Source organism: Rhinolophus sinicus, chromosome 6 (assembly GCF_057876585.1).
Source record: "Rhinolophus sinicus isolate RSI-liver-muscle chromosome 6, RSI-T2T, whole genome shotgun sequence".
NCBI lineage: Eukaryota > Metazoa > Chordata > Mammalia > Chiroptera > Rhinolophidae > Rhinolophus > Rhinolophus sinicus.
The window spans coordinates 56392222-56404663 of record NC_142506.1 but is presented as its reverse complement, the minus strand read 5'-3'; the positions used below and the strand labels follow the sequence as shown (position 1 = coordinate 56404663).

Below are 12442 nucleotides of genomic sequence, written 5' to 3'. Positions count from 1 at the left end.
TTGGCTGGTACATGCTCCAGCCTTCTCTGCACACCCTTCCTGCCCCTAGCCCTGCAGCTCCCTGGCAGGACTGGGGGCAGAAGTGCGGCCTCTCTGTGCGCCCACAGGCAGGGCCGTGCAAGTCTGTGTTGAGCAGCGGGCCTGCTGCACGCGGCCTGGCCGATTTTCCTTTGCTCTGGGAGGGACAGCTTCCCTACAGATGCCACAGCACCATGGCAGGGACGCCCTGGGGAAGCAAGCGAGAACCAGTGTGAGTGTGAAAAGGGCACCATTGCTCCCCAACGTCCCCCAGATGAATGGGAGGAGCCACTCCCACGTGTAAGGATCCTGTTCCCTGCAGAGGCAATTGGGAGAAGCCACCCGGAAGAGCTGGATGAGTCTCCAGCTTTTCCCCAGCCCCCCACATGCTGGGAACCTCCAGAACCAGCTGGCCTCCATGAAGCAGTTTTCCTCCGCACGATGACAATGACAAATCCTCCCTGCTCGGGAGGTGGCGGCTTCCACTATAAATCACGTCCCAAAGAGGGGAGAAGCAGCGGTGATTAATAGTGGGACCTGAAATCCAGAATGTAATCAGTCAGATTTGTCACGGAGTCGGAGACGGGGCTGGTGCTGTCACAGATGAGTCAGGCCCAGGGTGGCTGTCTCCAACCATGTTAATTATCTCAGCATAAGTGGCTGAAACTGATGATTAAAAACACGGAGCGATGTGCAGAGCGGGAGTCACAGCCCCCGCCTCCTGGGCCGGCATCTCGGCTCTGAGAGCGTGGGCTTTCTCTTCCAGCAGGAGCAGGCAGGGTGGTGCCTTGGCCGGGCGCAGGGGGGTTGGCAAGGATGGCTGCACGGTCCTGCGAGGCAAACGATAGGGACACCTCCCCTCCCCCCAGGTGGCTGGGGCTCACAGGGGCCGGCTGTGACCAGTTCACCCACTGAGGTCACTGCCGCTGGAGTGACGGCTCTTTTATGTTGATTCCAGGGTTACTGTGCGCGAATTCTAAGCCGTGGGTCCGTGCAAGTCACGCCTCCCTGGACTTGAGAGTAAAGAAGATGCCACTTAATTACAAAATGCATTTCTGACACGAGTGCCTTTGCATGTATTTATTTTTAATGCATGTTCCCTCCGCCCCCCGGATTTGCCATCTGGGCAGTTAGCTTGTCTGACCAAAGCGAGAGGTGAATGAGACCAAAGTCATGTTCCACAGGCACATTGCTTTGCGAGCACAGGCTGCATCCCGAGCGCCAGCCAGCCAGCTGCAAACATCCGCGCTTGGGCAACTCGTTTTCTCCAATACTTGTCAAGTCTCTACTAAGTGCAAAAAACACTCTGCAGATGGAAATGAGAAAGTGAGGGACTATACCCCCCCCCCCCCCACACACACACACACCTACCTATATGATTGGGAAAGACGGACCATTCGCAGCTCTATCTTGGGGTTTCCTGCCTACTGGCCTGGAGACCATATTTCTCCTTTGCAGTCACTTTGATTTCTGTTGAGATGTAAACACCCTTGGGAGGGGGTCCACATCATTTTCAGCTCTTTTCACCCATTTGTACCTCTGTGGGTGGATTGGGGGGGCAGGGGTTTGGTCTTTCTGCTGGTCGCTTTCCACCCTGTGACCCTTCCAGGTCTGAGCTGGCTTCTTTGCTCTTCCTCCAAAGGCTAACTTTTCCTCCTTTATCATCATGACATGTCCTTTCTCTTGATCCCTCACCGTCAAGCCAAATGCTCAATTTTTACCCCCATCCCTCCCATGTTTGAAATAAATACACATATTTGCTTTAGGTGTTTGAGTTTCTATAGGGGGATACTCAAGGGCTAGCAAACCAGGAGCAGGCAGTTATAGAATCGCTGGAAACCCTATCAGTATTCGTCCTTGTGGGTCCTGCCTCCGGGCAGACGTCACAGGGGCTGGACGGCCTCTTCTAGTCGTCACAGTGGTCCTCCATGGGTGACCGCCAGAAACACGTGCCCTATTCTGGTAAGGAAGGTGCTGAGGGCCTGTGTCCACTTGGGGCCAGGTATAAAGCATGGCTCCAGGACCATCAAGAGGAGAACTTCCCAGAAATGGGTCACAGTCTTGGGGTAGTGACCCTGCTGCTGCAGGGAGGCCCTTTGTGTTATCAGTAGGTGGGAGACAGGCGTCTGGGGCAGAAGTCAGCTGTCGCTGAGGCGGGAGTGAGTGACTGTCCCCCCCTCTAACGCGGCCTGTGTGTCTGCTCCCTCCTCAGCTGGTGCTGCCAGAATACTCCATCCACAGCCTGTTCTGCATCATGTTCCTGTGTGCTCAGGAGTGGCTCACCCTGGGGCTGAATGTCCCCCTACTCTTCTATCACTTCTGGAGGTAAGTCTGCCTGCGACGGGTCTGTCCCTCCCCTTTTCTGCTTGGGCAACCTGCCCTCCAGAGACGATGTCCCCCAAATGGTCCAGCCGCCTATGGCCTCCCTCTCAGCCCTTCCTTTTGGAGACCCTTTCTCCCGAGCCTTCTTCCCGAGCTATGCTCAGCCCGTGTGAGTCCAGCCAGGGAAGGCCCCGCTATAAGCACAGCCCTGTAGGTCGGTGTTCAAAGCAGCTACAGCTTCATTCACAACAGCCAAAAAGAAACAACTGAATGTCTCTCAGCAGATGAATGGAGGAACAAAATGCAGTATATCCTTACGATGGGAAATTATGTGTCAATAAAAAGCAGTGAAGAGCTGATACATGCCACAATGTGGATGAGCCTTGAAAACATTACACGTGAAAGAAGGCAGTCACAAAAGGCCATTGATATGAAATGTCCAGAATAAGCAAATCTACAGAGACAGAAAGTAAATTGGTGGTTGCCAGGGGCTGGAAGGGAGGGGGAAAGGGGAGTGATTGCTGATGGGTACGAGGTTTTCATTTTAGAGTCATGAAAGTCTTCTGAAAGTAGGTGTTGGTGATGGTTGTACAGCTCTATGAATATGCTAAAACCCACTGAATGGTATACTTTAAAAAGGTGAATTTTTTGGTATGTGAATTATATCTTAAGAAAAACAAAAGCACCTCCCATATGGGCTAGGTTTCCTGGGACAGTTCTGATTTCAATATTCTGTTTTCTGCTAAGACCATCATGCGTCATATCATGTGAGAGGGGCTTTCTGCAAAATACAGTCACCGTGCGGGTATAGGAGACAGGAAGCGGTCGGCATTCCAAGTAGTGAGGAGTGTGTTGTGCAGATAAATGAACTGCCCTTTACGTAACCCCGTGGCTCCCGGAGCTTTGGTCCCCCCAATAGCTCATCATTGTGATTTTACCAAAAATATAGTCTGTATTTAGTCATGTCGAGAGCATTCACTCTTTCACTCAGCAAACGTATGAAACACAGACCACAATCAGACATTGTGGGGGAGAGAAGATGAATGTAAAATAGAATCTCTACCCTCAGGGAATATACTCGTACAGCCTCGAGGTAGAGGGAAATATATTAACAGATATATGTGGACTGTATGCAGGAATGTAGAGAAATGAGCGTTTAAATTAGACTGGAAGGGTGGCACTGGAAAATCTGGAAAAGCACATCTCAGGTTGCTGGACTAGCAGCATATGCAAAGGCTCAGAGGTCAGGGAGCACTTGGCCTGTTTGGGGACAGCCTTTGTTCAGTGTGGCCGCATGTAGGGTCCTTGGAGGGAAGTGAGCAGAGATGGGTTGACAGACAGCTGGGATCAGGTATGAGGGGTCTGGAACGAATTGAAGGGGAAGTTGGAATTAATTTATCCTGTAGGGAGCGGACGACTCTCAGAAGCTTTTGAGGAGGAAAATGGCATTACCCGATCTGACTTTTAGGAATGGGACCCTAGCACCAGTGCGCAGGTTGGAGGATGAAATTTTGAGGACAAAATCCAATTAGGAGGTTATGATGAAATGTCAGGTGAAGAGAAAACAGCTAGTGGAAGTTGGAATGGAGAGAGAAGGAGAGGATCCGTGGAGGTAAACTGGACAGGCCTTGGCTAATAACAGGGTGCAGGAGGTAAGGGAGAGGGGGCCTCTGAGCTGGAGGCAGGATGGGTGACGGTGCCATTAACCGAGAGCAGAAGGAGAGAAGAAACTGCAGATTTAGGCAGGAAGGAAAATGCTTCGGTTATATAAGGAAGTCCTGCTTTAAGTGCAGGTAATTCTACTAAAATCTGAATTTCGAGAGAAGTCAGACAGAAGCATTATGGTGTTGAAATGTATTGCATACCCACTCAGGGGCTTTCCATGCCTTCCCTCCTCCAGTACCCATAACAACCGGCTAAGGTGGGGTTCCTTTTCTGTTTTACACATGGAGACACAGCAACTCACAAAGGTTGTTACTTCCCAGAGTCGCTCAGCTAGGACACGGCAGGGCCAGGGTTCAGCCTCACCTTTGCATGGGTCACAATTTCTGTCCTTGCCACCTGGCACGCTGCCCCAGGGGGCGGGCTCTTCTCACTATAAAAGGCATTTATCCCGAGGTCCTTGCAATAGTGTGCTGGCATTCCAGGGCGTCAAAAATGTGGTTAATTTACAGAACTTTGATTTGTGCCCTGCTTCTCAGAGCTAGCACTCCTCCAAAAGGGAGGGAAGGCAGAGGCAGCCAGTGTCCTTACACTTGGAATGTTACGTTTGTATAAGAGAACAGCGACTGCAGTCTACTTGCCATGAGGGACCTTGTTTGACTTTATTTTTTAATTTTTTTTTTTTTTTTGAATCCCTGACAGGGTTTAGCCTCGTTCTGGCATTTCATAAGTGCTCAGAAAATGAAAGAAACAGGAATGAGGAGGGAAGGGTCCTTTAAAAATGAGTCCTTGAACACCCTCCTTTTTTCATTTCCTCTTTCCCCCACCCTTCTAACAGATCCAGTCCAGATGTTTCTCATGCAGATAAAGCCCCCTTCTGCTCCAGCTCTTAGTTCACTTACATAAAAGTAGAACTGTAGAACTTTTATTCCGTGTTTGTTCTTTGCAGATTATTTGCATCGGTCACCTGACCTGATCATCACAAAAGCCCCTCGGAGTAGGCAGTTTCATCCCCATTTTACAGATGAGAAAGTCGAGGCTCAGAGAGGTTAACGACTGGCCCGAGGAAGGTCAGTCTGGGGACCGGTGAGTGGCAGAGCCCTGGCTCTTTCCACAGAGCCCCTTGGCTACCTTGCCACCCCTGCCTCCATTTAATGAGATCACCTGGGAACAAGGTCACAGCAAAAGCAAACAGGTTTTGAAATCTGCTCCCAGGAAGAGGAGAGGCGAGTGGCCTGGAGGGCTATGAGCTGGCAGATATCATGGGATCTGGCTTGTGATTTCCCTTAGCACAGTGCCGATACTAAGTCATGTCAGTGCAATCCTGTGAAGGGGAAGGAAGCGGGAACTGAAATACCAGCTTTGTGAGCGGCTCCATCCCAGGGACATTCTTCAAAGCGTTTCATGAGTCTGGTCAGAGCCATTCTGCGGGTCCTCGTCACAATCAAGAACCACAGCCTGTCTGTCCTGGGGCCTCACAAGAGCCCTTCATTTCTCCTGGCCTCCTGATTCCTTTACCAGACTGACAGAGAAACAGCCTGGGAGCCATCTCAGCCACAGTTTGTTCCTCCCAGTGAGGCTTTGGCTGAGGCCCTGGGGGCCAGGGGACAGTCCCAAGGGCAGCACTCGCCACCTGTCTGACGCTTCCAAAGGGTCTCCTGCCTGTGTCTCCCAGCCTGACAGTCCCCCTCCTCCCGTGAACGAGGCCGGTTCACGTTCACGTTGAGCCAATTGATATTTTGAAGCAAGTTCATTCCCTCTCTTCCACCCACTGTTCTTTTGCTCGCCCAGTTCCCTCTGCAGCTGCTCTCTCCCCACGATGGCCACTGTTCTTTTTGCTGTTCTGGGTCTTTCTATCAAGAAGAAAAGTATCTGTAAACTACTGTACCTTCCAGTGGGAATATGATGTCTTTCCCAGAATACTCAGGATTTTAAAAGAGGCTCTGGGTAGAGAACAATATTTAATCCGAGGTAATTAGTGGTGCAGTGGCATCGAGGCAGTAGGGACGCAGCTCCACGTCTACCCACACTTGTACCTGTTCTGATGCCACATGGACACACATTGCTGACCCCTCAAGAAAGGATTCTCTTCCTGGTACCTCCAGCTGTCACCAGGTGACATGTTTTTCTTCCGTTACATCAGCTCTATACATAGGTGAAATCACCGTGGTGCCAGTGGATCTGAGTATTTGGGGGAGTTCCTACCTGCCGGAAGGTAGGGGCTGAGATACTTTTAGCCGCGCCTGGGCTGTGACGCGGGCAGGAGGCAGAGGACTGCTTAGCGAGCTTCCTCAGAGGCCAGTCCGTCCTCGATGACGTCAGATGTCCCTTCCAAGCCTCAGAGCCAGTGACGCACATCCTCTTCCCCTACAGGTACTTCCACTGCCCGGCAGACAGCTCCGAGCTGGCCTACGACCCGCCGGTGGTCATGAACGCAGACACCTTGAGTTACTGTCAGAAGGAGGCCTGGTGTAAGCTGGCCTTCTACCTCCTGTCCTTCTTCTACTACCTGTACTGGTGAGTCCGCGCCCCTGCCGGGGGTTTGACTCCTGCAGGAGCCGGATGGGTTCCAGGCCGGCCGCCTGGTCTTTGGGAGGTGGCCTGTGGCGCCAGCTGTGTGACGCGGGTTCAGGAGCAAGGGCTTCAGTGGGAAGCAGTGAGAAGGGCAGAAGGTCCTGCAGGAGGCCCTGCCCTCTGATAGCCGCAGCCGTAGGGCCACACAGCGAAAACACATCCTAGCAACAGCTCTGGTGATGAGCAGACCTGCTGCTCCCCAGGGCTCCCTGCCTCTAGCAACTGCATAGTTCAGCCACCAGGTCACCAGGGGGCCCGCACACACAACCTCGTCACCCGTTGGCCCCAAGCCTGTGGGGACGCATTCTTGGGGACCATAACAGAGACCCCGGCGGCACCTTGGATCATTAAATGCTTACACGTACAATTCTCCCAATATTACATAACAGTATTCTAATTGAGTAAAACACACTGACTTTGCAATTCCTTTTCAGGCATCTCCCTTCTTTTCACCTTTACTCAGAACATCCTAGCTAAGCAGATGGCTATAAACAGACTGTCTTCTGGTTTGATACCTCAGAGAGTGCCTTTTCTGGAAACGTCTCTTCATTCCTGTTCCCCTTTGGTTCATCTCTGAGGTGTCTCCCCTGTCACCTTGCTATCCTGTTGCTACCTGGGGCAGGACACGATATCTTCCCATCTCCTAGCACTGTCTCCCAAATGGCCTGGTTCACAGTGGCTGGGTGAGGCAGAGGAGGGTGGCAGGTATTAGACTCCAGGGCCACCTTAGGGTTTGTGTTGGGCTGGAACAGGCTGAGAGGTGTCCGCATTACTCCAGCCTTTAGAAATGAGCCAGGCTTTGGTCTAAGAGCTTTACGTGTATTGCTCAGTTTATGAGCTAAACGCTCTCATTGCCCACATATTAACAATGAGGAAGTGGAATCTGAGATAATTAGATAATTCCCCCAATCACAGCTAATAGTGTCACCGTTTGGAGTCTATCTCTAGTTCCCAAAGACTAACCTCTTAACTGCTGGCTGTCTTAGGAAACCTCTAGAAAAGTCTTGATTGAAATGTGGTCTTTGGAGCTCCTACATCCAACTAATCAGAGGGTGAGAAGGGAGCGCTTCTTTAAAATGCAGATTCCTGGGCTTAGCTCTGATTCAGGATTTCAAGGCTCGGCAGCACATCTGAGGGTAAGATCCGTTGTCCTGGGGTGTTGTTTGCTTCTGCCTCTTGTCCAGAAGACTCGGGAGGCCCTGGAGGTGCAGAGTCCACTGGAATAACTCAGCCTCAGAGAGGATTCATTTGTTTTACCACATTCTTCTTGGATTCAAGGGTTGGTCCTCTTGGGTGACCTCTCTCCTCCTCCCGGATGGAGTGTCCTGGGACATTGCCTGCTTCAGCTTGCGAGGAGTCTGAGGGTCTCTGAAGGCTCCCTGGAGATTTCTGAGGTTCCCCCAAGTCTTTACAACTCCAGGTCTGAATTCTCTAGCAACTAAAGCTTGCTCTGGCTGGTTCTTGCATTGGGAAACCTAAAGAGGGTGGCCCAAGCCCTCATGTGCTTGGTGACTTGATTCCTTGGGCTAACGTGGAGGTTCGTTTCTTCTCCGGAGTGTACTTGTGGGCCTGCAGATGGCCCCTGCTGCAGCGTCATAGCTGAGTGGCCTGTCCCAGAGGCAGCACTGCCCCTCCTCAAATCCAGCAGAACAAAGGCTTTCCCTGGCTCCTGCCCCATCAGCCTGGGATCCATCTTAGTCTGGATGGAGGCTGAGGCAGGTCAGCCTCCCTCATTTCAGTTTTGTTGCAGTAACTGCTGAGCCCAAGGCATTATGGGAAAGAAAACATCGGAATTCACAGACAAGCAAAGCAGCTCTCTGTCTGCTGAGCTGTGGGTGGAGGGGGCGGTGTGGAGTGGTGTTGGCGGCTCCCACCCACCATTAGATGGATGTGATGTTCTGTAACGGAATGTGTTCCAGACATTCTGTTTTACTGTCTGTCCTTTAGTTCAGTTTGATGTTCCTTCATGTTATATTCATTAATTACTTTGTTTCCAAAACAAAAGTGGAAACAACTGCTCCTCCTGCCTCCCTGGGACCCTGGGTGGCTGCCAGGGTTCCTCCCCCTCTGCTGAACCTGATCTTTTGGGGGCTTTCCAGAGCCCCTCAAAGACAGTGTTTCTTCCACTTCAGGAGCTCCCAGTCCCTGAGATCCGGACCTGGGGGAAAGTACAGGACTGTCAGCCCAGGCGGCTCTTTTACAGAGGCAAGGGGACCCATGCGTATGGAGAGCTGTGTCTGAGCTGAGCAAATGGCAGAGGCTCAAGTGACAGCAGCTGGGACCTCTGTGAAGGTGGGATGGAAGTTCCTGAGGACCTCAGAGAGGTTCTGAGATGTGTCCAAGGTCCTAGCTGACAGTCAGGAATTTATCTGGTCCCAGAGCTTGGGCTTTTCCCACTAATCACCCGGCCCCCAGAGCCACCCCCTTCTCAGGTTGCCTTGTGGACCAGGAGACGTTTGCAAGTGACACGGGATGGGGAGTAGCTAATCCTCATACTAATACTGATACTAACACTAATACTAACACTAATACTAATACATTTACGCTGACACTGACACTAATACTAGCTGGTTAGTCCCGTGTGGACTCCGCCTGCCTGCATGAGATAAAGATCTTTTCAAATCAAGAGTGTAAAGCAGGCTGATATAATATTATCTACCTAAGGTAGCACCACCCTCCTGCCCAGTTACTCTGGGTCATGCCTGCCTCCCCGCATGTTTATTTCTCTCACTCTATAATTATGTTATTTATGGTTTACTTCATGGCAGAGACTTTGTTTCATTCGCCTCTGTAGCTGGAGTGCCCTGGCCAGTGCCTGGCACATACTAGGTGCTCATTAAACCCTTGTTATTGCTACGGCGTGGCTGTACGCTCCCTCTAGGTGGGGGTGGGGGCTAAATACTCACCACTGTTTCCTAGCACCTAGGATGGTACCTGGCATGCCGGAGGCACTCAATAAACAGGTTCTCAAAAATGGAACTTCAGCTACTCAGAAATGCTTGTTGCCCCAGTAAGCATTTCTGAGCAGCCGAGGTTCCACGTTGCAGGAGAGGGTTAGAAGTAAAACACTTCAGGTTCTTTCCTTTGGTTTTCTTTCTTAGATTATCTTTTTTTTCTCTTTACCACATAAAAAGATGCTTGCTTTTCTTTCCTCAAATTGACCAAATCTGTATTTTGGTGCAGAACATTCCTTGGTCTTTCAGGATTAACCTGCAGCCCGTTCTAAGAGCACAGGGATGCACGAACCCCCCCCCCCCCCCCACACACACACCTCAGGACACACGCTCTTTGCATGTTTAATGCCTGGATTCTGTTATAAACAGGAGGGCCAGGGGGTTGCCCAATTAAGAATCCATTTAGTTTATGTGCCCAAAGGGCCTGTGTTCACACATCAGTCTTCGCAATAGTGATGGCAGTCACTTCCCCAGCTCGAACATATCATCCAGCATAAGCTGGGAGGCCCTGGACACACGTAATAAGCACATGGGAGCTGGTGGGGTAAAGCGTCACGGCACCCCTCACCCTGCCCCCACATCTGCCCTGTAATTGCAGGAAAGATGACTAACGCCGTAATAATCGTCGCGATGAGAATAATAACAGCCACTTAGAGCAATCAGCATCTTTGTTTTATCTAAGGGACACCATATGCTCTCGGAACAAATGTTAGGCCAATGTTGTGGGGGAGTAGGTGAGCTGCTCTACTGACGGGAATGAGACGGCGTCCGGCTTTTGGCAGGTCCCTCTTTTGAGGGCCAGTCTGAATCCTCCACGGGCTCCCACTAATGCCTTCCTTCCCTTTTCTCTTTGCATTCAGCATGATCTACACTTTAGTGAGCTCTTAACTCACAGACCACGCATGTCATCAGAGACGGGATGGGAGAGGCCTGCGGCTGAGAAGTCACTTCTGCTGGCAATTGGAAAAGGAACCAGAGTGGGGATGTGTGAGAAAGAGACCAAGCAGACACTGAATCGGGAACTGGAACCAGGCAGCAGCTGGTGGGCCCAGTTCACTGTGTGCATATGTTGTCGCCCCGTGTATCACAGTGTTTGGTGTTCATACCCCACTCAGGTTGCAGATCTCTTCTGAGCAGCGGGCAGCTCGTGGGTGTGGGTGATGAAACACTAGACCACTCTGGAGTGAGAATTGCTGCCTTCGGAATCCACTTCCTCAAACAACTCTCCACAAGTTCACACTGAGGGCCTGAACTGCGGGAGTGGAAGGCTGGAAGGTGTCTGCCGAGGAACAGAAAGACCCAGAGTCAAGGATGAGTCTGTGGGACCCATTGAAAGCCTGAAGGACGTCGTGGGCGACCTAAGGCTCTTGTGTTTCTTCCAAGCCATGGCTACTCCCTTCACCTCAATGGGAGCGTCTGGAAGGTGTGCACTTGCCTTCAACTACTGTAACCAGCCCTGAGTTTGCAGGGGCATCTGCTTTCGTAGCCTGTTCTGGGAGAGCCTAGCTTAGTGACCTCATGAGCTGGGTTTGGGGCGATATGTTGGTGATAAGTCATGTCCAAAGTCACGGATGTCGGGGTGGGTCAGGGAGGGGGGAATCATGGGAAGAAAAGGTTTCTTTAAACATTTACTACATATCCAAGGTCATTAGTTCTTCACCACAACAAACTATTTTTCTGTTGTCACCCAGAGCCATCGCTGTCATTGGGTGCAGATCAAGTGGTGAACACGAGTCAACGCTAGGCTCCCCTAATGGTTCCACGCTCAGAAAATGCTGGACTGGCTGCTCTGAACTGTGGGCATTTGGCAACAAAGAAATGAGACGACATAATTATAGCTTCCTCTTATGATGCTGTAGCGTTCGTACTGTTTAGGTCAACATTGAGGCTGTTTGCTTACCTAGAATTTTCCACGTGCCAGTCTCTCCTTTTTGTGTAGGCGTTGTGCTCGGGGCTGTAAATAACGACAAGGCTGAGATTTTTATAATGTTCCAATCGGGCACAATGATTTTGACCTCATTCCCCCAACTTCCCTTCTTTTCTTCTGTTTGACACACACAGGCTATTTATACATGTACCCAGATCCCATCTGAACCCTGTGACTCAGGCTTATGAATGGTGTTTGTGTAACGCGTCGTGTGCTATGTTTAAAACGCAGTGACAACTTGAGTGTCTCACCTGCCTGGCTGTCTCATTTAAACCCCATTACTGCCTGGATTCATCTCCATATGGTTAGTAAACTGGTAGGTAGAAAAAGCAAAGTTTCAAAAAGGCATTTTGCTTCTAAAAATTCTACAGAAAACAAAATACAGACTTTTGCTCTTAGGCTGCAGGTATAAAACCAGCGAATTCGAGGTGCTGTTTGTGGGAGCAGACTTCCCCTTGGCCAGTGCCCATCGTCCAGGCTGGGTAAGTGAGATTGGGGCAGAGACTCTCACCTTTAGGGCTGGTTGGCCTTGTGTTTGATGCCATTGCTGAGAAGACGGGCTCCCTCCATCCAGAGAACTAGCTCGGGCTCCCAGGCTGCAGACAGCAAATCTAACTCCACAGCTGTCTTACAAATGCAGCTGAATGGAGCGGGTAAATGGTTTCGGTTAAGTCTCACCGTGGAGCTATTCTGTTTGTTTCTTTTTCTATTTTGCCTCCTTCCAAGAAAAATTTGAAGTGGCTTATAATAGCGGACAGTAGTACACAAAGATGGTTAAAGTGGAAATGCAGATTCCAACTTATAAAGGAGATACTTTATAGTATCTCCTGAGATACTCCATTTACTGTGGCTGAGAGTTGAGTCGCTTCCTGAGATACTCTATTTACTGTGGCTGAGAGTTGAAGTTGGTCATTTCTCTTAGCAATAAATAACAGCAATTCGCATTTCCACAGTGTTGAACATTTTACAGACAGCTTTCATGTCT

The 12442-nt window shown here is 50.6% G+C and overlaps 1 protein-coding gene across 3 annotated transcripts in view; it reads left to right on the top strand.

Moving 5' to 3' along the window:
* CNIH3 (cornichon family AMPA receptor auxiliary protein 3) overlaps window positions 1–11699 on the top strand; it is a 167078-nt gene extending 155379 nt beyond the window's left edge. For all 3 annotated transcript variants that reach the window (XM_074316949.2, XM_074316951.2, XM_088799130.1), the window contains 3 exons: window positions 2231–2343; window positions 6376–6519; window positions 10391–11699. In XM_074316949.2, the coding sequence (XP_074173050.2) occupies window positions 2231–2343; window positions 6376–6519; window positions 10391–10418 (285 nt within the window). In that variant the 3' untranslated portion in view covers window positions 10419–11699. The remainder of the gene's footprint in view (window positions 1–2230; window positions 2344–6375; window positions 6520–10390) is intronic.
* The last annotated feature ends 743 nt before the right edge of the window (window positions 11700–12442 follow it).